The 23178-nt window shown below is 43.6% G+C and overlaps 1 protein-coding gene across 1 annotated transcript in view; it reads left to right on the top strand.

Annotated features, from left to right (window-relative positions):
- Positions 1–23178, top strand: part of HOMER1 (homer scaffold protein 1) — a 134739-nt gene that overhangs the window by 98301 nt on the left and 13260 nt on the right. Inside the window, exons 6-7 of the mRNA XM_054032977.1 lie at positions 8682–8838; positions 22382–22492. Coding sequence (XP_053888952.1) covers positions 8682–8838; positions 22382–22492 — 268 coding nt within the window. The remainder of the gene's footprint in view (positions 1–8681; positions 8839–22381; positions 22493–23178) is intronic.

Genomic DNA, 23178 nt, shown 5'->3' with positions numbered 1-23178 from the left:
TCGCGGGGCTTTTCCTGTCCACCTGGCTAGTGCATCTGATTGCTGTCCAGAGCGGTCACCGTGGTGCACTGTGGGATAGCTCCCAGAGGTCAATGCCATCGAATTGCGGCCACACTAACCCTAATTCGAAATGGCAATATCGATTTCGGCGCTATTCCGCTCGTCGGTGAGGAGTACAGAAATCGATTTAAAGAGCCCTTTATTTCGAAATAAACGGCTTCGTTGTGTGGACGGGTGCAGGGTTAATTCAATTTAACGCTGCTAAATTTGAATTAAACCCTTAGTGTAGACCAGGCCTTAGAGGATGTGAAATTTTATTAGGGGGAAATACTAATACCAAAACAGTTGTGAAGTTATTCTGCATCATCAAAAATAAAACTAGACAAATTAAGGAAGAATATGGCCAGTTATTTTATGTAATCATAAAAAATCTGCAGAAGGCATAGTAAAATCCTTTATAGAAATACCAGTGTGTGTTGTGAACAGTATATTATGAAAGTCTGCATTAAAATAACGATGTTCAAGTCCACTGTATAAATCTATTGCCTGAGAATATGCTTGGGAAATCATATTGGTGCAGTCCTATTGAAAATTCCCATTCTAAATATATAAAAAGTTCTAGGAACAATGTCTAAGTTTTAGATCTGCATAGCTAGAGCAGTAATAGAACTGTTGCTGAATCTAATCTTCTAGAAAATGAATGCTTCAGGAATATTTAATGCCGCTATCCTAGTGTTCAAGCAGTAATAAAACAGGCCAAGGCTGTTTACTTGGCATAGTGGTGAGGGGATGATACAAAAGTACAGATGCAATGCATTCAGTAAAGATCACACTTGTATCATTATTTATAGTAGCTAGAATCTACCTTCTGAAATCTTAATAATTCCTAAGTTTACCTAGTATTAAGATGGATATATAAAAATTAAACAAATATTTCTACTTACCTATGCTGCATTAAGTTAAAATATAAAATAATCAATCCAGTCTTTGATTAGCCTGTATATTTATTTGGAAAAAGAGCTTTCATGTGCTATAATACATTCGTATAAAATCTTGTACATATAATTGTTTCATAAGGAGGAAGGGGCCTCAAATGTAAACACACATTTGAGCAACTGTACTCATGTGATTAGTCCTGTAAAGTTCAGTGGGACTGCTTGTATGCATTAAGTTACTTAGCTGGATAAGTGTGTGCAGGATCAGGATAGAAAGGAGGAAATATGCATATGATGTATAATTAAGTAATGCCTATTAAAATGAATGATCTGGCTTCCTTAAGCATGTTCTTAATAGATTTTGTTCATCTGTCATGCTGCTACCACTGTAAAGTAAATCTGACCATCACCCACAGAAGCAAAAAATGAGAAGTTCTTTTTCAATAGTTACTTCTCTTGCCTTCCCTGAAAGAAATGAGTCACAACCTTCCCTTGTAATCTTCATACTTTTGAAAGTAGGATTTTCATTGTTTTAAAATTTAGTCATTTTACTCTAACAGTTTGGGAGAGGGGGGCTGACATTTCTAAATTGTAAGCTTTTAATTAGTTGACTAGATCCTGAAATGCCATACTAGAGGATTTTTTTCTACATTCTGATAGGAAGGGAGGTGGGTGATTTATTTAAAACAACAACACTATTCACTTTTTGTAGGGGGAACCCATATGTAATTAGTGAAATGCAGGTTTAAAGCTAAGAAGTATTGCATAGGATGTACTGGATTGCCCACAAGCACCCCTCAGCTGCTGGTTTAGAATGGCATAAACATCTTTTAAAAATCTGTCAGCCAGTTCATATGTAAGGTTTGCAGCAGTGTAGGCTGCATATATGCATAGGATGAGAAAAGGAAACCTGATAGGTTAATAGTGACACAGAACGAGTTACTGCTTATATAGGCAATGTTCAAACCACATGCAAACCCACTTTTCTTCTGGAGCAGAGAGCACTTGTTTTTAAATGTTGCTATTGCTCTTGTAAAAACAAAACAAAACAGGCAAAATACATAATAATACTCACAGAGCAAAATAAATGCTTTTCAACCCATGCTTTCGTATTTTTTTATTTATTTGTATAATGCCAACATTGTGCAAGGCTGTATGTTTATGGTACTGTACGTACCCGACTGTTTACATTAATACATTCACCTATGTGTATCTATCTTAGATGTTGTTTTCCTTCCTTTGTATGTATTGTATATTAATGTAGGGCTTGTAGGTGATACCAGATTGATTGCTCCCGGAGGCTGAAGCTCTCTGTTTATCCAAAGAGAAACTACAAGATAGGCAGGGGCAGTTTCTCTATAGTGCTCTGCCAATATATCTCAACCCCAACCTGGATGAACTTACTCCATGTGAGGGCAAGTCTACACTACAAAATTAAGTTGACCTAAGTTACATCAACTTACAGCCACTGCAGCAATTAAGTCACTTTTGCATATCCACACTGTGCTCCCAATGTCAGCGGTGTGCATTCTCACTAGCAGTGCTTGCATCAATCTAGAGAGTAGTGCACCATGGGTAGTTATCCCACTGTGCAACTTGCCACCATCTAGCGCAGGGTGTTTTGGGAAGGGTTTGCAGTGCCTTATAGGGGCAAATGAGTCACTTACGGGTGACTGGGAACATGGTTTCAATGTCCCATGATACAGTTTTCTCCATCCCATTTTATCTGCATCCCATAATGTTTCATGCCTCTTTTCAAAAGCCATGCAAGCCTGTGTGTCCGCCATCTCTGTGAGAAGCATGGATCCTGCACGGCTCTACACTATTGTGATGAGCGTTGTGAGCATGGCACACCTGATCCTGCAGTATTTGCGGAGTTCCCGGGGTAGCCAGGATGAACATTATAATTCCTTGGAGGGTAGCTTACTGTGGGACATAGAACATAAGAACGGCCATACGGGGTCAGATCAAAGGTCCATCTAGCCCAGTATCCTGTAATCCTCAAGTGATCCATTCCCTGTCATTCATTCCCCACTCTGACAAACAGAGGCTAGGGACACCACCCCTGTCCATCCTGGCTAATAGCCATTGATGGACCTATCCTCTATGAATGTATCTAATTCTTTTATGAACACTGTTATAGTCTTGGCCTTCACAACATCCTTTGGCAATGAGTTCCACAGGTTGACTGTGTGTTGTGTGAAGAAATACTTCCTTTTGCTTGTTTTAAACCTGCTGCATAGTTCTTGTGTTAAGAGAAACAATTCAAGGTGGTTGTTGGCATTCACGGAGCAGCTGCAGATGGTGGAGCACCATTCTGGGCCCCGGAAACAAGTACTGACTGGTGAGATCACGTCGTTATGCAGGTATGGGATAATGAGCAGTGGCTGCAGAACTTTTGGATGCACAAGACCACATTCCTGGATGTGTGTGTGGCGCTTGCCACAGCCCTTCAGCGCAGTGACACCAGAATGAGAGCTGCACTGACAGCAAAGAAACAAGTGGCGATCGCTGTGTGGAAGCTGGCAACACTAGATTGCTACCATCAGTCAGGAATCAATTGGGAAATCCACTGAGGGGGTTGCTGTGATGCAAGTGTGCAGGCCCATTAATGACATCCAGCTGTGAAGGACTGTGCCTCTGGGCAACATGCAGGGCATAATGGATAGTTTTGCAGCAATGAGGTTCCCAAACTGTGGTGGGGTGATAGATGGCATGCGTATCCCAATTTTGGCACCAGGCCATCTTGCCCCTGAGTATATCAACAGACAGGGCTACTTTTCTGTGCTATTGCAAGCACTGGTGGATCACCAGGGATGTTTTACTGACATCAATGCGGTATGGTGAGGGATGCATGGAGGGACTTTCTTTTTGGACCAGAAGATGATCATTGGGAATGTTGAAATGCCAATAGTGATCCTGGGATACCCCCACTACCTACCCCTTACTCCCATGGTTCATGAAGCTGTACCCTGGCCACCTCGACAGCTGCAAGGAGCGCTTCAACTACAGGCTCAGCAGGACAGTTAAATGTTCCTTTGGCCATTTGAAAGGCTGCTGGTACTGTCTACTCATGAGATTAGACCTCACTGAAAAAAATATCTCAATGGGTACCTGCTGTATGCTTCATAGTATCTGTGAAGCAAAAGGGGGAAAGCTTCCGCCACGGTGGAGGGCAGAGGTGGAGCAGCTGTCTGCTGATTTTGAGCAGCCAGATACCAGGGCTATAAGAAGAGCTTGATGGGGAGCTATACAGCTCAGGGAAGCTTTGAAAGACCATTTTAATAGTAAGCCACAGTCATGTGTGTTGCTGTAGTGTGCTCTGCCTGGCTTTTATTTTTTTTTTTTTTTTTGCCCCCCAGTATGAACCTTGTAATGAGTGTTGTGTGTGTAGTATTATAACATTGTAAATGCCCCTATTGCTATTTTCTGTGAATTATGTCAGCCCTAGCCAGCATATGTTGTGAACTAATAAAAATGAATTAAGTTTCCATAACAGACACCATGTGGAATGTGGGTGGGTGGGGGTAAAAGGAAGTCCCGGAATGTAGTTCTCTATGGGCTGCAGAGGGAGGTGAGCACAGGTCTGTTGAACCTGAAGGTCAACAAGAATCTCTAGCATGTCTGTTTGCCACTTGAAAATCGCTAGCATCTCCTGCTGCACCTCTCTCTCCTTTTCCTGTGCTTTTCTCCTCTCCTCTCCATCCTTGTCCATTCTGTCCATAAGGGTGATCCTCCAAGCCCTGTGCTCAGTGTCCACCACACCAGAGGTTTGCAGGATCTCTTAGAACATGTCATCCTGCATCTTCTCCTCCTTATCTGACTGAGCTGCTCCACTGGTGTGGATGGAGAGACCCTCAAGGCCACATTTCCATCTGCAAAAGATACAATGCACAGAGGCACTATTGTGAATATATTCACAAGATAAATGGAAACGTGGTATACTGAACTCACTCCCCTTCATCCACACAAGTTGCAAGCACTATATTCTCACTTCTCCTTGGGATTCATAGAGCACAGAGGCTGTCCCAGCAGCCATGGTGACTGTGGCCTGTGAGGGAGAGAGCGAGTTGGGACAATGAGGGGGACGGGTGTGAGTATATGCAGATAGGGCAATTGAACTGAATACTGGCACCGTTTTCCACTGCCAGTGGTGATTTTAGTTGATATCTCACTCCTGAGATTAATGGAGGCTGAAAGGGAACTGCTCCTGCACATGTCTGGCTGTAGACTGGATCCATATGCTGCTAGCTTGTGTGTTGCAATGATGTCTGCTTAAGTAATTGCTGAGTGAAATGTGAAAGTGTCCTACCACGGCAGAAAAAATAAGGCAGCCCTCCCTAGAAACCTTCAGCAGAGGATTGCAGTGTACCTTCAGAAAAGTTTCCTCAAGATCTCTGAATTCAAGGTGCATCCTGGTGCACATAAACAAACTGTTCTGCAGGACCCCCTCTGCCTAACTCTACAGGGGAATAAGAAGCAGATAGTGTGTCTACCTCTGTTGGTTATTTCACTACCTTTTCTAGCATGATTAATAAAGAGTAAATGAACAGATGTGTCCCTGCAATATCAAAGCAAACTGCAAACTTACCAGAGGTTCCTTTCCAGGCATCAGGCTTGCCCATGCTGGACTGTAGGGACTGGCTTGACTGTTCTAGAGTAAAAACATGTTCTGGATCGCTGCACCACTGGATCCCCCAGTCGCCTGTCCCCCATACTCCTCCTCTTACTCATCCAACACCTCCTTACTGTTCACTCCAGCGGCCTGTAATTCCAGCCCCCCCCCCGAAGTATGCACGGGGCCCTGGAGGGAGGGGAGGGTCTCCGCCAAAGATGGCATGCAGCTCTTTGTAAAAGTGGCATGTCTGCAGCTCTGCACCACAGCGACTGTTAGACTCTGTTGTCTTCTGGTATGCCTGCTTCAGCTCCTTGGCTTTCACGTGCAGGGCTGGCTCCAGGCACCAGCCGACCAAGCACGTCCTTGGGGCAGGGTGGCACTCGATTTTTTATTTATTTTTATTTTTTTTTTATTCGGCGGCACGGCGCTTGAAGGGGGGGGGCGGTGCTTGGAGAGGGGCCGGGGCTTCGGGCGGCGTGGTGCTTGGAGGGGGGCCAGGGGCTTCGGGCGGCGTGGTGCTTGGGAGGGCGGGGTCTGGCGCGGTGTGACGCTCGGAGGGAGGCGGGGGCTTCAGGCGGCGCGGCACTGGGGGGGCGGGGCTTTGGGCGGTGCGGCACTGGGGGGGCGGGACTTCAGGTGGCATGGTGCTGGGGGGGCGGGGATTTTGGCGGTGCTCGCGGGGGAGGCGGTACGGCAGGGCAGCTCTCTTCTTTTTTGCCTGGGGCGGCAAAAAAGTTAGAGCCGGCCCTGTTCAAATGGCACTGCTGCAGGTCCCTCTTGTTGCCCTTCTCCCCATACCCCAAGCGATCTGCTCATAGATATAGACGTTTCTATGGCCAGATCGGAGCTGTGCCTGCGCAGCCTCTTCTCCCCACAGACCCAGGAGATCCACCCCCTCCTGTGTACTCCAGGCAGTGTGCAGCCAGCATGGTCAGCTGGGCAGTTGCTAGGTGAACTCTCCACGCCGAACAAATAGGAAATGGAATTCCAAAAGTTTGCAGGGCTTTAAAGGGGAGGGCTGTCTACCTGGCCGCCAGGCAGTGGAGTTCAAAATGGTGACCGGAGGGGTCATGTTAGGGCATTGTGAGAAACCTCCTGGAGGCCACTAAAGTCAATGTAAGTAATGCAGTGTTTACACTCTGACACTGTATCGACCTAACTATGTCAGCCTAAGTGCTACGCCTCTCACAGACGTGGAGTTATTAGGTCGGTATAGTGGGCATGTTACATCAGCGGGAGTGACATTTTTAGTGTAGCTGCTTACAGAGTTGGGTCTACATAAGCTGCCTTGCATCAATCTAACTCTGTATCGTAGACCAGGCCTAAGTCAGTGTAGTGGGTGAGTTACATTGGTGGGAGCAGCATTTTAGTGTAGACACTTACAGAATTAGGTCAACATAAGCTGTCTTACCTCGACTTAACTCTGTAATGTAGACCAGGGCTGAGGTAGAGTGATAAAAGCTCCATGCCTATTCAGTCTTTGGTCTCTTTTGCTGATGCTGCTGACAAAAGTGTAATTGTTATGGTGATGGCTTTCATGATGTGGAAATTTGTCCATTGGAATGGACTGAGGCAATTGATTCTTTATTTAAGCCATTAACTGGGCTGTTTTTTTGCTACAGGAATTAACTGTGAAGCACAAAGAGAAATATCTAAAATATTCGTTTCTGTTTGAAAATTAATGTCACTATTACATTATTTTATATTGTCATGTTAAAACACAGTACTGTAACTAGTTGGTTAGAATAGAAGAGCATTTGTGAAAAGCAAAGCTAGAAAATACTGGTATTTCTAATGGTCTTTTTATAAATTGGATAAAAATTATTTTTATATGGATGCACAGAAGTCGAAAGGACTCTAGTTTTAGACAACTATGGTATTGAAGTTTTAAAATCCTGTGTAGACCTTTGGACAACATTTAACCTCCATAAATGTAGATCAGGGAAGCCAATGTGGGATAAACCTTTTGGTCTTGATTCACTTGTGTTGGTGCAGGGAAGGCAGCTGCATCCCAGGAGAGATTTACCCTTAGTGAAGGAGAGCCTTAGTCTCCATCTGGGGTAATAAGACTAAGAGGGACCTTTATTTCTATCTTGTCCTTATTGCAGGTAGTATTTAGCTGCATAATATTTCCTTGGTGCAGGAAAAAATAATCCTTTAAAAGTAGCTAATGTCATAGTAATTAATGTTATGGTTGTTTAGATTTGGTCATCAGACTCCACGCAAGATTTTTTTATCTTGTAATGAAATCTGAGAAGTAATCACTGAGACATTTTACTATGTGAACTGAGGCCTCATCTTTTATCCCATTTAACACCTAAAGAAAAGGTTATAGAAACATGCATGATTTTCATACTGTTGAGAACAGTGTTACATACATGAGAAGTGTACCTGATTTTTATTGTCTACAGATGACAGGAAAGCAGAATTGCAGCATTAGAAATAGGGATGCATATTTATGGAAATATATTAATTCCCCATAAAGTTATTTTTGAGGAGGTCCGGGATGGACTTCCTAGAAGAAGCTTCCCAATAAATTCAGGATGTTTGAATGTATGTTTGAGTATATTCTTCAGGTTTGATTTACTCCTGTACTAGAGATATCATAATTAGGCTGACTAAACTGTAGCTCCAAACCACTGCATTAATTTTCTGAAATCAATATGTTGCGTGAATTTTTTTAAAATATATTTAAAAAATTTAAAGCTAAAAAAAATCAGTTACATATAAAGCATATATATTTAAATCATTAGGAATTATGTTGAATACGTTTTTTAAATCACATGCAGTTACTTTTAGAACGCAGTCCTGGACTTAAGCATCTATTTGTGGTAGGATAAAGTGGACTTTGAAGGTTTTTTATAATTGTACTTTTCCATGGTGGAATCTATTTTAAGTGTTTTGAGAATTAGAACTTTGAACTATTTGAGCAACTAAACCAGCATGGGTACCTTTCTCATTTGAGCTTTCAATGGAGTGAGATTTTTTAATTAGTCCCTTTGATTTTCTGTATGTTGAATGTTTTCTGAAAGACAGCACTTTAGCAATGAAGAGCCAAAAAGAAAAAAAAAAAACGTGATGCTATGGTGATTTGCATTATTATGATTATTGTTATTCTATGTTTGTAGTTCGACAATCAGCAAGCACTGGGAGGCAGAACTGGCCACACTTAAGGGTAACAATGCCAAGCTCACAGCAGCTCTGCTGGAGTCCACTGCCAATGTAAAACAATGGAAACAACAGCTTGCTGCATATCAGGAGGAAGCAGAACGTCTACATAAGCGGGTGAGTCCAGACAAACAGCTAAGGTCCTTGAAAACCATAAGACTGAGGAGCTATTGAGTATATTTGATTATTTTGAAGTAAATCAAACATACAATGTGGTGATCTCTCAAGGGATTATCGTTTCATATTGCAGTTGCCAAACTGCACCCAAGCAGGGTTTTGTGAGACTGTGTGTGTGTGTGTGAGAGAGAGAGAGAGAGGGAGAGAATGAGAGAGAGAGAGCAATACACCTTAATGTGTGCACTGACTTTCTTCTTAGGAATTTACTCAAAACCCCAGGGTGGAGCAAAGTATTCTGTAACATGAAGGGTTGTAAATTGTCACAAGAAATGTGTATATTTTTATATCACTTAGACTGTGCTGTAGAGGTGTGTGGCATCTTATAGACATGGGCAGCGGGTGACGATTCCCCTGGGGGAGGCCAGCTCCCCATTCACCTCTTCTGCCCATGGTCCCACCCACACTCCACCTCTGCCCCCTCCCCACTTGCCACATCCCTCCTCCCCTTCCCCCCCTCATTGCTCTCCCTGCCCACATCCCTCCTCCCACCGGAACTCCACAATTCTTCCCCAACCCCTGATTTCCCTGCACTGGGCCATCCTCCATGCCATGCACCCACTGTCCCTGCCCCCATCCCATCCTGCCCCCTGCATCTCCCTTCGCCCTCCTCTTGCCCCCTCACACATCCTTGTTTCCCCTTCAATCCCCTCTTGCTCACATCCCCGAACAGCTGATATGCGGATTGTCCCTGCAAGAGGTACACCAAGCTGCCCTGCTTCAGAGCACACAGAGTGCAATATAAGCTCCATAAATGGAAAAGGTCCAGAATACCTCTTTCAAAAGTAGCAGCAACTTTTCATTTAGCTTCAGAGCAAGGGGGTTTGGTGGAGGAAATAAAGGCTTGTCAGCAAAATTCTGATACCTAGGAGTGGGAAGGAAAATCTCTTCAATTAGGAAAATCCTTCACCTAACCCAATAAAGCCACTCTCATAATAGACGGGGGTGGGGGGACGGGGGCAGTAAAACTGTGTTAGAAAGGAACATTATACTGCTCAAGATTCATCTCTCCCAGCTGCATCCAGTGCTCCAGGCTCCCCAGCAGCAGCCCCAGGGCTCGGGGACCTTGCAAGGAGCATGGGACCCAGCGTCACTGCAGCAGGAAGTGCAGTTCACTTCCTGCTGCTGCTGGGATGCAGGGAGTCCAGCCATTCTTCCTAGCCAGCTCCTCCTGGATCATAACAAGGAGCCAATTCCATTGCATTGCAGTCCCACAGCCCCAGACCCTGCCCCTTGGTGGCTCCACATTCCCTGGGGATGGGCAGCTTCTCCCCGCATTAAGGGGGCATAGTATACAGAGGCCATTGTACTTCTATAGAAAGGTGTCCAGATCCTGAGGAGAGGGGAGGAGGGACTGGCAGTGGGGAGTCAAGGGGGAGGAGAGAAGCAGCCAGGCAGCAGCGGGCTGCTTGGAGCTGCCTCTGAGCTTTTATATGTGCTATGCAGGTTCCTAGGCATCTGAGGAGGCAGTATCTGATACTCAGCTTCCTGGGTTCATCAGTAATCTACCTGGATTCCGAAGAGTTTACTGATAAATCCAGGAAGCTGAGTAACACATACTGCCTGCTCAGTCACCGCGGAAACTGCATGGCACATAATAAAAACATCCTCCAGCAGAAGCCCAGACATGGAAACCGCCAAAACCCGCAACCTGGGGTCCAGCAGCAGCGCAAGGGAAGGCTCAACCTTCCCTGGCCTATTGTACCTGCCGCCCATGCGTACAGACAAGTAAGACATGGGCCCAAATCACCCCCACATATCCTTTTGCATGCAGGTATCCTTCTTGCTGTGTGGAAGATTGCTCAGGTTGCCTCCTCAGTGCTCAGCATCTACAGTGAGGAGGTGGAGACTGGGCAGACTGGAGAAAAGAGTAGTTAGGTCAGAAGCAGGGTTTGGGGGGTACATCTTGCTCTCACCTGCCTATATTATCTTTCCCACAAAACCTCCATCTGGGGGTCCTTGAGCAGCTGCAAACAGGGGAGTGCCCGGTAGTTTGATTGTAAAGGAAATGTAGTGCCAAGGAGCCTGTGGTAGGGGCTCTTTATGAGTAGCTGCAGAGGCCCAGTCCCTCCTGTGGATACCTGCGGCCTGCCAAGCATGGAGGTGGTGCAGCCTTTTCTTGGAGGTGGTGGTGAGGTAGATATTGGGATTGGGGGCGAATCTCAGGGAGGAGATCCTTGTGAATATTTCCTCCTCGTAGTCTCCTTCTTAGGGTTTTGCTATGGGAATTGGGAAGGGATGATGATCTGGGCTCTGACGGCATCCTTAGATATGATGAGCTTGATTGTCCGCTGACATGGGGTTTGTGACACAGAAGGTGCTGGAGCTAATGGTAGAGCTGATCTGGGAAGAAATTCTCCAGTGGCATTCTCCAGGTGCTTTAGGTTCACTTTGTGTCAGTTCCACTACTTTCTGCAACAGATCTTACCTCCCACCTGCCCCAATGCTATGCCTGACTCTCCACTGCTGTTAGGTCCCTGAGGTATCTTACATCTGTGGTGTAAGTTAAAGCTCCCTCCCCTGCCCCACAACTTTTACATGCACCACGGAGAGGCAGCTGAGAATCAAAGAGTCACAGCCAACCTCCTGACAGCCTCTTCTCTCCGCTGCACCTGAGCAAACTTGGGTTCATTGGAGAATCAAGTCCATCGTTCTCACTGAAGACCCAATCCTGCATACTCTTACACTACTATGCATAGACCTATAAGCTCGGTAGTAAATATCCTCCTATGTAAGCAGTGCAGAAAGAATTTGACAGACTATAGAATCTGGCCTGATATAGGGAGATATGACAATGCATGACAGAGGAATGAAGTTTACACAAAATTGCAGTAATGAAATGATCTGGTTTTGTAATATATGCATTGTGCTATTTCTCTTTTTTTTCTTGTAATATTTTATATTTTAATATCATTTATTCTTTATATTAAGTTGGCACAGGAGTTTCACTCTGACCAGCCTGGAATGTGTTTCTGCACTTATGAAATCATACTTCCACATTTGGGAATAAATTAGAAACCAAAGGCAGCATCAGTACTTGCAGAAAGGAGCTGTGTCTTGTTTAGTGGTTTGTTTACTATTTTATTAATTTTTGTTACCTTAGAAAAAATTGTGAAGGTGACCTCAGTTTAAAAAACCCATAAATTTCTTCCATAAATGCCATCCTCTTGAGTATGCTGAAAGAAAAGCACAACTAGAAAAGATAGGTGTTTTAGAAAAGTGGTTCTCAATCAGGTGCCCGGCACCCCGTGGGGGGCTGCCAAGCAGGACCAGCATTAGATTTGCTGGGGCCCAGGAGAGAAAGCTGAAGCCCCACCACATGGGGCTGACACCTGATGCCCTGAGCTCTGCCATCCAGGGCTGAAGCCTGAGCAACTTAGCTTCATTGAGCCCCATGGGGCATGTGGCCTGGGCAGTTGCCTTGCTTGCTACCCCCTAATGCCAGCCCTGGCTTTTATATGCAGAAAAACAGTTGTTGTGGAAGAGGTGGGCTATGGAGTTTTTATAGTATGTTGCGGCGGGGGGAGCGGCAGGGGCTCAGAGAGAAAAAGATTGAGAACCCCTGTTTTAGAAGTCAGGTCCTTCCAGTTTGGTGTTATAAACTGGCATGTGAATACCTATTGCCGTCTATTCCATGGAATAATGTATGTTGAGTCTGCTTGTGTATATGTACAGGTTTCCTTTGCTACCTCTTTTAGTGAGCTACTCCCTTAGCTCTTCTAAACCTGTGTTTTCTGGGAATATGAACATTAGTTGTAATCATGATGCTCCAGTTATGCAGCTGGCTGGTAGTTATGGTATGATGTCTATAGGTATGTAGTCATAAATAATTACAGTGGAATCTCACCCAGTATGCTGTCTTCATTGGGGATTTCTAAGCATGGAGATAGACTTGACCCAATAAATCCAGCTCTCTAAGCAAATACACCTCTACCTCGATATAACGCGACCCGATATAACACGAATTCGGATATAACGCGGTAAAGCAGTGCTCCGGGGCTGGGGGAACAGGGCTGCACACTCCAGTGGATCAAAGCAAGTTCAGTATAACGTGGTTTCACCTATAACGCGGTAAGATGGACAGCGTTATATCGAGGTAGAGGTGTAGATGGAGTTCCGGCATTTAAAAAAAAATCAACATCAATATGCAGTCAGCATGATTGATGCAAAAGTGGATCAAATGAGGATGCAGGTCATTAATCTAGACTGGTCCTGATCCTGCAAGGTTCTGAGCACTTTCAACACTTCCCTCGGCACTTTACAAGAATCAGTCAGTACCTTTTAGGGTCAGGTCCCATGTTTGGAACTGGAGAAGCTGTTAGATTTGGTAGTTAATTCAGCGACATATTTTTTAAAGCACAATTTTGACAAGTTACTGCATCTCAGTTAGCTCCCTCTATAATAAAGATAGAAACTGGTGCTTAAAATTCTGCTGAAACATTGGAATAACAGACAAGGAGGCAATGTTTTAGCTACAGCATATGATGGCAAGCAGAGGTTAAGTGACTGTGCCTTTTTTGGCAAATGGATTATCATTGTATTAGAGTCAGATTTAGCAACTGAACCTTTCTTCAGAGGGCATGTAGATGAAACATGACCAAAAATCTGTCCATTAAGCTCCCAAGAAACATGCCATTTGGTCCCAAGAGAGCCTTGTCAAGAAAAGAGACTCCTGTAATGAATAGCCCTGATTTTTAGAAATATTCATATTAAGATAGATTTCAAGAGGAGGCAAAAACCCCAGTACGGGTTTGCATGTTAAAGGGTAGTTAAATGGGTTCTCTGTACACAAGATTTTTCTGTGAGAGCATCCTGCATGGGCGGTTTTTATATCTGTGTCTGTCTGTGTTCTCTTGGGAAGCTCACACACCAATCAGATTGTCCTAGAAAATCACAAAAAAGCCAGTGTACATAGTGAGAGGGAGAACCCTAGTGGATAATCACATTTGTTACAGAGAAAGGAAAGAAACCAGAATGAATTGGAGTTTCTAGAAATAATGACTTGTTTTACATCTGTTTAATGATGCATAGTGTAGTTTTGAAAATTAAATTTTCTATGCAATTTGGTAAAACTGCATTATAATTTGTATTTTAGAAGTGTAAGATCATTTACTTTAATTGAATTACTTATTTAAGTAAAGTTAAGTAAGTGAGTATTTGCAGGATGGGGGCCTAAGTCCTCAAGTTGGGAGCTGTAGCAGACTCTTATCCTCTGAGTATCAAACACAAAAGCAACATATCACACGTACTGAACAACGGGCTACACACTATTAGCTTGACCTTATTTTTCTGTACTTAGTCCTTCCCTATTGTTTTTGTTGCTAAAATTGTGTTACTGCTTGCCTTTTTCCTGTATATTTTTATATTCAACCAGAATCTTGATGTAGTATGTTTATAATTAGCATTCGTCTTTACAGTTCTATATAACCCTTTTTTCATGTTTTATTATTCTCATTAATCCTAGCCTGTCTGTCTATCTTGCTGTAAAACATCTTAAGTATGATATCAGGCCTTTTCTGCACTCTGCTGGAGGTGTTGGCACTCTAAAACCCACCTGCCCAGTTAGGCTACCAGCAAGACTTAGTCCTCTAGAGGCCTAGAAGGGCCAAAAGGAGAAACTGACCAATTGGGAGCCAGCAGGCCGGATAAGGACTGTGACAGAGTTGGATCTCCTCAGTACTAGCCCAGAACCCCAGGGCCAGGTCAGGGCCTTATTTTCAAGCGCTGCAACTAAGTATGTTGTTTGTTTATTTAAAGGTGCAGACAGCCAACATCTGAGTTTATTTTTATTTAACTCTTTAGGGACTGTTGCTGAGTTTGTGACATGGTCACCCTGCTCTAAGTAGGCTGCCAGAACTTGTGGTCTAAGGCAGGGAACACCTGCAGTACCACACTTGGCCCCACAAGAGGCACTATGGAGCAGCCACACCTATCCCAACTTGGTATTAGCAATGGGATCGATTCCTCCTTCCTGTAAAGGAGAACCATGGAGGAGACCGCTCTGCAGCAGAGGCTTTTCCTCGACATGCAACAGGAGGCCCAGGAGGCCACCCAGAAGCAGCAAGCTGTGCTCCTCAAGCTACTGTAGAGGCAGCAGCCATAGCAGCAATGACAGTTCCAGGAGGCAATAAACGAGTGGCTCACCAGCTGCTCCCATTCCAGAGTGACACTGTTGCGGTCAGGAATAGACCTTACTAAACTGGGACCTGATGATGATCTTGAGATACATGTTACGCTGCTCAGTGGGAAAAGACTACTAAGTTGCATGACTAGTTCCTTTTCTGTCTGGGGAAGCTCAGACAGGTTACTGGGCCTTAAATGATGAAGTCACAAAGGACTATGATACCCTGAAAGCTGCCATCTTTGACTGACAAGGGGATCACTGGAAACTTACCAGCACTGGTTCCAGATAGAAACTTTCTCCTTTGGGACACAACCCTGTTCCATGGCCCAGCAACTAAAGGATTGGGCCACTCACTTGCTTCATCTGGTTTCCTGCTCTCCAGTCGAGATTATAGAGTCTGTAGTGCTCAGACAGTATCTAGAGGTTTTGCAAGCCACCATTCAAACCTACTATATGCAGACATAACTCCAGCACCACTGAAGGTGCCATCATAGTCACAGAGGACTTTATGCTGTTAGGTTGGCCTAACCAGTGTGAGCCACCTAGGCCTAGAAAAGCCTGGCCCCAATCTCCTGAGGAATCGACCTGAACTACCAGGAAAGGGCTGAGGGTTCCTGGGGAAGTCTCAGAATGAGAGGTACCCTCTTCATGGACCCCATGAGGCACCCCACAACACCACCAAAAGAGCATCAGAGAGGAAGTACATGGAGTTGCACCTGGGAGCAGGTCAGGGAGTGTTCCCTAAACCAATGATCATCTGTTTCCACTGTGGAAAGCTGGGGTACATCAGTCACTCACGCGATTTCATAGAGTGTGGTTCATGGAGTGCTAGGGCCTCTCAGGAAAAACAGATGAGAACTGTTGCTAAGGATTTGTAAATCCAGTAGTCCTATGGGGCTGAACAGTATCAGAGCTAGTAAACTCAAGGTGCTTCTGAACCCTAGTCTGGGAGACCTTACTGGATTCTGGAGAACAACAGAAGGATGATCCAGTGTATGTGACCTGGGTCCACGGGGATACTCATACCTACCCAATAGCCTGGCAACATTTGAACATATTGGACCAACCAGAATGCTTCAGGTTGGTGTAACACCCAGTTTGCCATGGGAAGTAATAATTGGGAGGGACTGGCAATGCTTCTCTTTGCTATTACTGCACCACTCAGAGAACTCAGACGTCAGATCTGACCATCTGTCTGACATCTTCCCGATTGTGGACTCCAACCTCTGTAATGGCTTCTTGCAATTCAAGAAGACTCAGAAACAGTGACAACTTGCTTGATTGCAAACAGCCTTGACAGCTGACAAGATGGCTGGCAGCTCAGCAGAACAGCCTTGGGATAACTCTCTTCCCAACGTCAACCCAATGCTCTTAGCCAGTTCCTTTGATTTGGTCTGAGAAGAACAAGGAGATGACATCCTTGGAGAGGCATACACCTAGATTGTGGTGGTTAATGGAACCATCTCTCAGGAGGTTTAAACCTCCCAATGTCCTTATTTCAAGTGGCAAAATGACTTACTCTATTGCGTGGAGAAGAACTCCTGTCCAGATGAGGTATGCCACTAGATCCTGGTGCTTTGAAACATTCAGAAAGAAATGCTACAGCTGGCACATGCAGTCCCTTCATTGCTCACTTGGGCAGAGACAAAACCCTAGAGAGGGTCTGGGCAGATTTTATCAGGCGGGGTCCACAAAGAAGTAGTGAATTTTTGTGAGGCTTGACCTCAGTGCCAACAGGTAGCACCTAAAGGACACCTCTGGGCTCCCTTGATCTCCTTCCTCTCATAAGTACAGCATTGGAGCAGGGTATGGATGGATATAGTGTGACTATTGGGGAGGGGGAGTGCTTTCCTGGGAGTGGGCCAGCTATTACACTAGGTTCATGCCCCACTTCGCAAACCTTGCAGCACCATTGACAGACCTCACAAAGGCCACTACACCCAGAGTAGTCCAGTGGACAACTGACTGTGATGAAGCCAATATCAAGATAAAGAGTATCCTATGTCAGCAGCCTGTACTTCAGAGTCTGGACTTCTTCTCATGCCAGTTCTTACTGCAAACTGATGCTTCTGAAGTACATTTGGAAGCAGGGTCACAAAACTTTCAGGTTGTGGAGGATCTTATACTATATGTAATTCAGAAGCTGCAGCCACTAGAGACTAGATTCTTCATCATCAAGCAAGAATGCCTGACCATCAAATAGGTTGTAGGGGAATTACATTATTATCTTTTAGGGTCTCCCTTTGACCTAATAATGGACAATCCACCCTGTAAATGTTTGCAGATGATGAAGGACACTAGTCCTCGCATTACTCAATGTTATTTGGCACTGCAACCATATGCCTTTTGTGTGCAATACCAAGGTTCACAGCGCTAGAATGCAGGTTTCTTTTCCTGGTATGGTGTGGATATTCTAGAAGGAAGAGATTGGGCCCTTGGGATCTACACATAAACACATTAGAGTTGAGAGAGAGATGTCTGGCTGCCAAATCTTTTCTACCTCACATCAAAGGGAAGGTAGTTAGTCATGTATGACGTCAATAAACAAGGCAGAGTTTATTCATCTCAATTGTGCAGTGAGGCAATCAAGTTGCAGGATTGGTGTGTCCAGCACAACATTTATCCCATAGCCCTTTCACCTGATGGGAAAGCACAATGACTGGTGGATCAACTACGTAGAGACATGATGCAATTACACAAATGATCAGTAAAGAAGAAACTAATATGCAACATCTTCAACCTCTGGGGATGTCCAGATAAAGACCTATTTGCCACCAGATGCAACACAGTGTCACTAATTCTGTTCAAGAGCAAGAAAGGACACCCAATCCATATTGGATGTGTTTCTCCTGAGTTGTGGAAAAGGCCTGCTGTACATTTGCCATTAATGCAGAAATTATTGAGAAAGATAAGACAGTATAGAACCAAAATAATCTTAGTTGCTCCAGCATGGCTGGGGCAACAATGGTACACCAACCTACTGCTGCTATTGAGTTCACAGACTGATTCTAGCATTACCAGATTTATTGTTGGAACAACAGGGCGGGATTTACCATCTGGATACTCTATCTCTACATCTGACTGCCTGGGCTATAAGATTTTAACAGACTTTAAAACATCTTGTCCTTCAGAAGTGCAACAGGTGCTACTCAATTATAAAACAATCTACCAGAAAATGTTTTCACCTTAAATAACTGAGGTTTGTAAACTGAATGCATAACAAATCAGAACCAGTATTAACACCAATTCTGGAATACTTATTTCAGTTAAAGGTTTCAGATCGGTCAGTTTCCTGTTTATGGCTCAAGGTAGTAGCTATATCAGCATACCATTTTTGTAGACAATACATCTGACTTTGCGCACAGTACGATCAAGACATATATGAAAGGACTTTCCAATTTGTAACCACCTGTAAAAGACTCAATTCCGCCATGGGATCTCAATTAAGTCTTAGTGCAACTCATAAAGTTGCCTTTTGAGCCTTAGGCAGAGTGCTCTCTATTCTATTTGTCTATTAAAACTGCTTTTATAACATCTATAATTTCAGCTGGGCAAGTGAGCAAGTTACATACCCTTGTCGCTGGACCAATTTTCACTATTTTTCACAAATATAAGGGTGGTGCTTTGTCCTAACCCAGTATTTTTACTTAGTGTTGAAATTTCACATTAATCAAACAGTAAATTTACCAGTTTTATTCCTCACAGTCACAAGAGCGAATCTAGGTTACATACTTTGGATGCTCAGAGAACCCTAGCTTATTATCTGAGTAAGACTAAGGAATTTCACAGGCTTCCACATCTCTTTTTTCCCTATGCAGACAGGCTGTCTCAACACAAACAATATCTAAATGGGTTGAGACAGTGTATTCAGGAAAGCTACAGATTAGCAACTATTCTCCCCCTGCTGGATTATATCAAATTCTGCTAGAACAATGGCTACATCCTTGGCATGTCTTAGACATGTGCCAGTTTGGAAGATATGTAGGGCTGCCACTTGGAGCACTGTACATACTTTTGCTTAACATTACATATTAGTTCTGGCACCTTGAGTAGACACCCAGTTTGGTAGAGTTGTACTTCAGTCCTTATTTAATTAGGACACTGAGTTCCACCTCCCATTTATGAAGTACTGCTTTCCAAACTATGCCATGAGTGGAAATATGCAGAGGACATTCAAAGAAGAAATGAAGGTTATGTACAATCAACCAATGGAACTCATTGCCAGCGGATGTTGTGAAGGCCAAAATTATAACTGGGTTCAAAAAAGAATTAGATAAATTCATGGAGGATAGGTATGTGACGTTGCACTCTATATGATTTTATGAAAGTATGCTGGTGAGTATGAATATAATGTAACTGGAATATGCTTCAAGCAAAAGGTCTCTTGTAAGGTATCATTACAAAGCTTATAATCTACTGAGTGTTGTCATCCTATTTGTATAAATGTATCACTCTTGTATCTGAAACTAGAAATATAAAATATAACTCTGAGGGCCTATTGTAATTATGCAAAGTGTTGGCCATTAATGGTGGTTTGGAATCTTGATGGCTCCGATTAACCAGGACAATTGTCTGTAGATGGCTCTGTTTTACTTGTAAGTCTTCCTGTATACGTGTTTGCTGGCAAGTGGGTAATGAAGTCTTAGGACTTGGCTACACTGGCGGTGTACAGCGCTGCAACTTGCTGCGCTCGGGGGTGTGACACCCCCCCCCCCCCGAGCGCAGCGAGTACAGCGCTCTAAAGCGCCAGTGTAATCGGAGCCTGCAGCGCTGCGCGCTCACTCGCAGCTATTCCCCTCGGAGAGGTGGAGTACATACAGCACTGTGAGAGCTCTCTCGCAGTGCTGGCGGCACGACTACACTCGCGCTTCACAGCGCTGCCGCGGCAGCACTGCCACAGCAGCACTGTCACAGCAGTGCTGTGAAGTCCCGAGTGTAGCCAAGGCCTTGCAGTGACATGTGATCATGTCACCTGAACTGGAATCCATCTTTAACCTGGTACTTTTCCATTGGGAAGCGGGGGGGAGGGGGGAGGGCGTGGTGTGGGAACCCAGAGGGACAAAGGATTCCCACCTTATTCAAAAGATATATATAAGTGGATGGAAGAGAACAAAAGTGAGGGCTGCAGTCATGAGAAATCCCCTAGCTACCACCTGAGCTGGAACAAGGGCTGTACCAGGGGAAAGGATTGTGCCCAGACTAGGAAGGCGTCCATTCTGTGAAAGAAACTTATTGAAACATCTCTGAGGGTGAGATTTTACCTGTATTCAGTTTTATTACTGTATTAGATTTGTGTTTTATTTTATTTTATTTTATTTTACTTGATAATTCACTTTGGTCTGTCTGTTACTACTTGGAACCACTGAAATCCTACTTTCTGTATTTAATAAAATCACTTTTTATTTATTAATTAACCCAGAGTATGTATTAATACCTGGGGGGAGGGGGGCAAACAGTTGTGCATCTCTCTCTATCAATGTTATAGAGGGTGAACAATTCATGAGTTTACACAGTATAAGGTTTACACCCCATTGGGAGTTGGGCATCTGAGTGTTAAAAACAGGAACACTTCTGTAAGCTGCTTTCAGCTAAGCCTGCAGCTTTGGGGCAAGTAATTCAGACCCCGGGTCTGTGTTGGAGCAGGGTGCTGGAGTCCCAGCCTGGTAGGGAAAGCAGGGGCAGAAGTAGTCATGGCACATCAGTTGACAGCCCCAAGGGGGTTTCTGTGATCCACCCTGTCACAAGGTACATCAATGGCTGTTAGCCAAGATAGTCAGGGAGGCAACCCCATGCTTTGGGTGTCCCTAAGCTTCTGGGACTGGACAACAGAGTATGGATCACTTGATAATTGCCCTGTTCTTTTCATTCCCCTTGAAGCATCTGACAATGGCCATTGTCAGAAGACATGATATTGGGCTAGATGGACCACTGGTCTGACCCAGTATGGCTGTTCTTATGTTCTTACCTGTAACCAGAGTTCTTTGAGATGGGCTCTGGATTGTCACAATCTCCACCCCCTCCCACTCTTCCTCACAGTCCTAATAAAATCTACCTCTGAGACGGGGTGGAAGGAACTGAAGCAGCAGCAGGGAAGTGTCCCTTTAACAGAGAATGCTAGGAGAAAGCTCCACTGTTCAGGCTGCACCAGCCAGCATAACCGATGAGTGTGAATATGCAGAGTCCATCTTGAAGAACTCTGGTTACAAATCAGTAACCTTCATTTTAAACTGCTGAAAATCTGGCCCTTTTAAAAGATGCTTCATGCAAATCAGGAGCACATCGTATCTGTAATTAAGCAGACTCTTTGTAATTATGGTCTTTAAAGAAAATTAGAGCCTTAAGCTTCAGAGGGAAATAATTTATTTAGAAAACTGAGTTGTTGGGCTTTGTGCAGTAATATTTTTCAGTAACATTTTATTTATTATTCATAATATATTTTTAGCTTACTTCACACATACAAGAGCTGGATTGATAGAAAACATAATGGCTTCATCAGTGTTCTCAATGATTTATGAACAACAGTGTTTCTGAGTAGAATATGATAGTATAGAATATAATTCATGGATGTACAAAATGTTACCCATTGTTCTCTCAAGGATCATTTGTCTGTGTATAGCAACAGGCATATTAACATCTCTTCAAATCAAAATTGTACATGCCATTGCTATGCGTTTCATCCAAAGACAGATGGACAGAGCACTCTGTCTGCTAATAAAGGGAACTGTATAGTACCAAAATGTGCCATTTAGCCACTGGCCTAAAGGTGAGATCTGAAAATATAAAGGAGTTAAATGTCTGCAGCCATGTGTTGGTAGGTAAGTATGCAGTACTACACCTTGCATACAAATTCAGAAATTCAGTCTGAGAAATTGTAGTTGCCTTTTGGAGGACTGGGTGGGCATTGATTAACATGATGCAATATTAAAAACTTCCAATGGATAGATTAGATAGATCAGATTAGACAAATCTGTGATCAATCCTCTAGACCATGTGGACTCTAGAGAGATAATGCCTCTTCTTCCCTGAACATTTTCAAAATTACTAAGTGCACATTTTCATGCAAAAGGGGCTTTTTTCAGACTACAGAACCAATATTTTTCAGTTATCGGAAATTGCAACAACATTTAAAATTTCAGAGGAGGGAAATATTATACAAAACAATTGGGTAAAGAATTTTATACTAATGTTTTACAAAAATATTTTCAGCATTTTAATCCGTATATATATTTTTTAGAGTTAATAAGTATATTTCAACAGATATATATTTCAGATGTAAGTGTTAATGCAAAGAGGCAATAGCACCTTGTAATTCTTCATGTTGTCACTTAATTTTATATTTATTACTGACATTTATTTCTACAGGTGACTGAGCTGGAGTGTGTGAGCAGTCAAGCAAATGCAGTCCATACACATAAAACAGAATTAAACCAGACAATACAGGAATTAGAATCCACATTGAAGAAGAAAGAAGAGGTATTTGCTAACTTTATTCATAACATTTTAAAGTGGCTTTAAAAATCATATTATTTATAACAGTTTGTAATGTAATCTTAAATCTGCTTGTGAGCACAGAGGTAATTTCTGTGTGGACTAAAGTAAGAAGAATCCATTTTTTAGCCTTTTTGAGGCTAATAAATTTTCTTACAGATTGTCAATCACAGCTATTGTGTGGATTTTAGTGTATCTGAGCCAAAAATCTGCATTTTTCTGTTCACTCTTCCCAAGTACCTTTCTTTGCAAAAGGAAGCATGTACTGAAGCAAGCAGCAGTCAAAATGTAGCACTGTGAATCTCATTTATAGACAAGCAATGTCAGTGCAAGTATTTATTTTAAAAAGCAGCTATAAACACTGCTTTCCTTTATTGGGGAAGTGAGTTTGTGGTGAGAAACAAACCAATCTTTATGAGTTAAGATTATTTTAACATAGCAGATTTTGGGGTCCTGAGGGCCCTGCCCCTTTCTTCTAAATAAGCTCCACCCCCTACTCAGTGCTGCTTATTGTGCCGTCAGCCAGGGTCTGGGCCAGCAGTAGGAGGGTATGGGGAATTAGAGAAGCCACCTGTGCTGCCCCAAAGTGAAGCACACCTGCCCCCAAAAGGGATAGCTAACTGTCCCTATATTGAAGGGGGAGGATAAGAAGGGGAAGGGAGCTGACTATG

This window comes from Malaclemys terrapin, chromosome 6, assembly GCF_027887155.1.
Source record: "Malaclemys terrapin pileata isolate rMalTer1 chromosome 6, rMalTer1.hap1, whole genome shotgun sequence".
In the NCBI taxonomy this organism is placed as follows: Eukaryota; Metazoa; Chordata; order Testudines; family Emydidae; genus Malaclemys; species Malaclemys terrapin.
The sequence above is the reverse complement of the archived record's forward strand: the minus strand, read 5'-3'. Positions and strand labels throughout refer to the sequence as shown.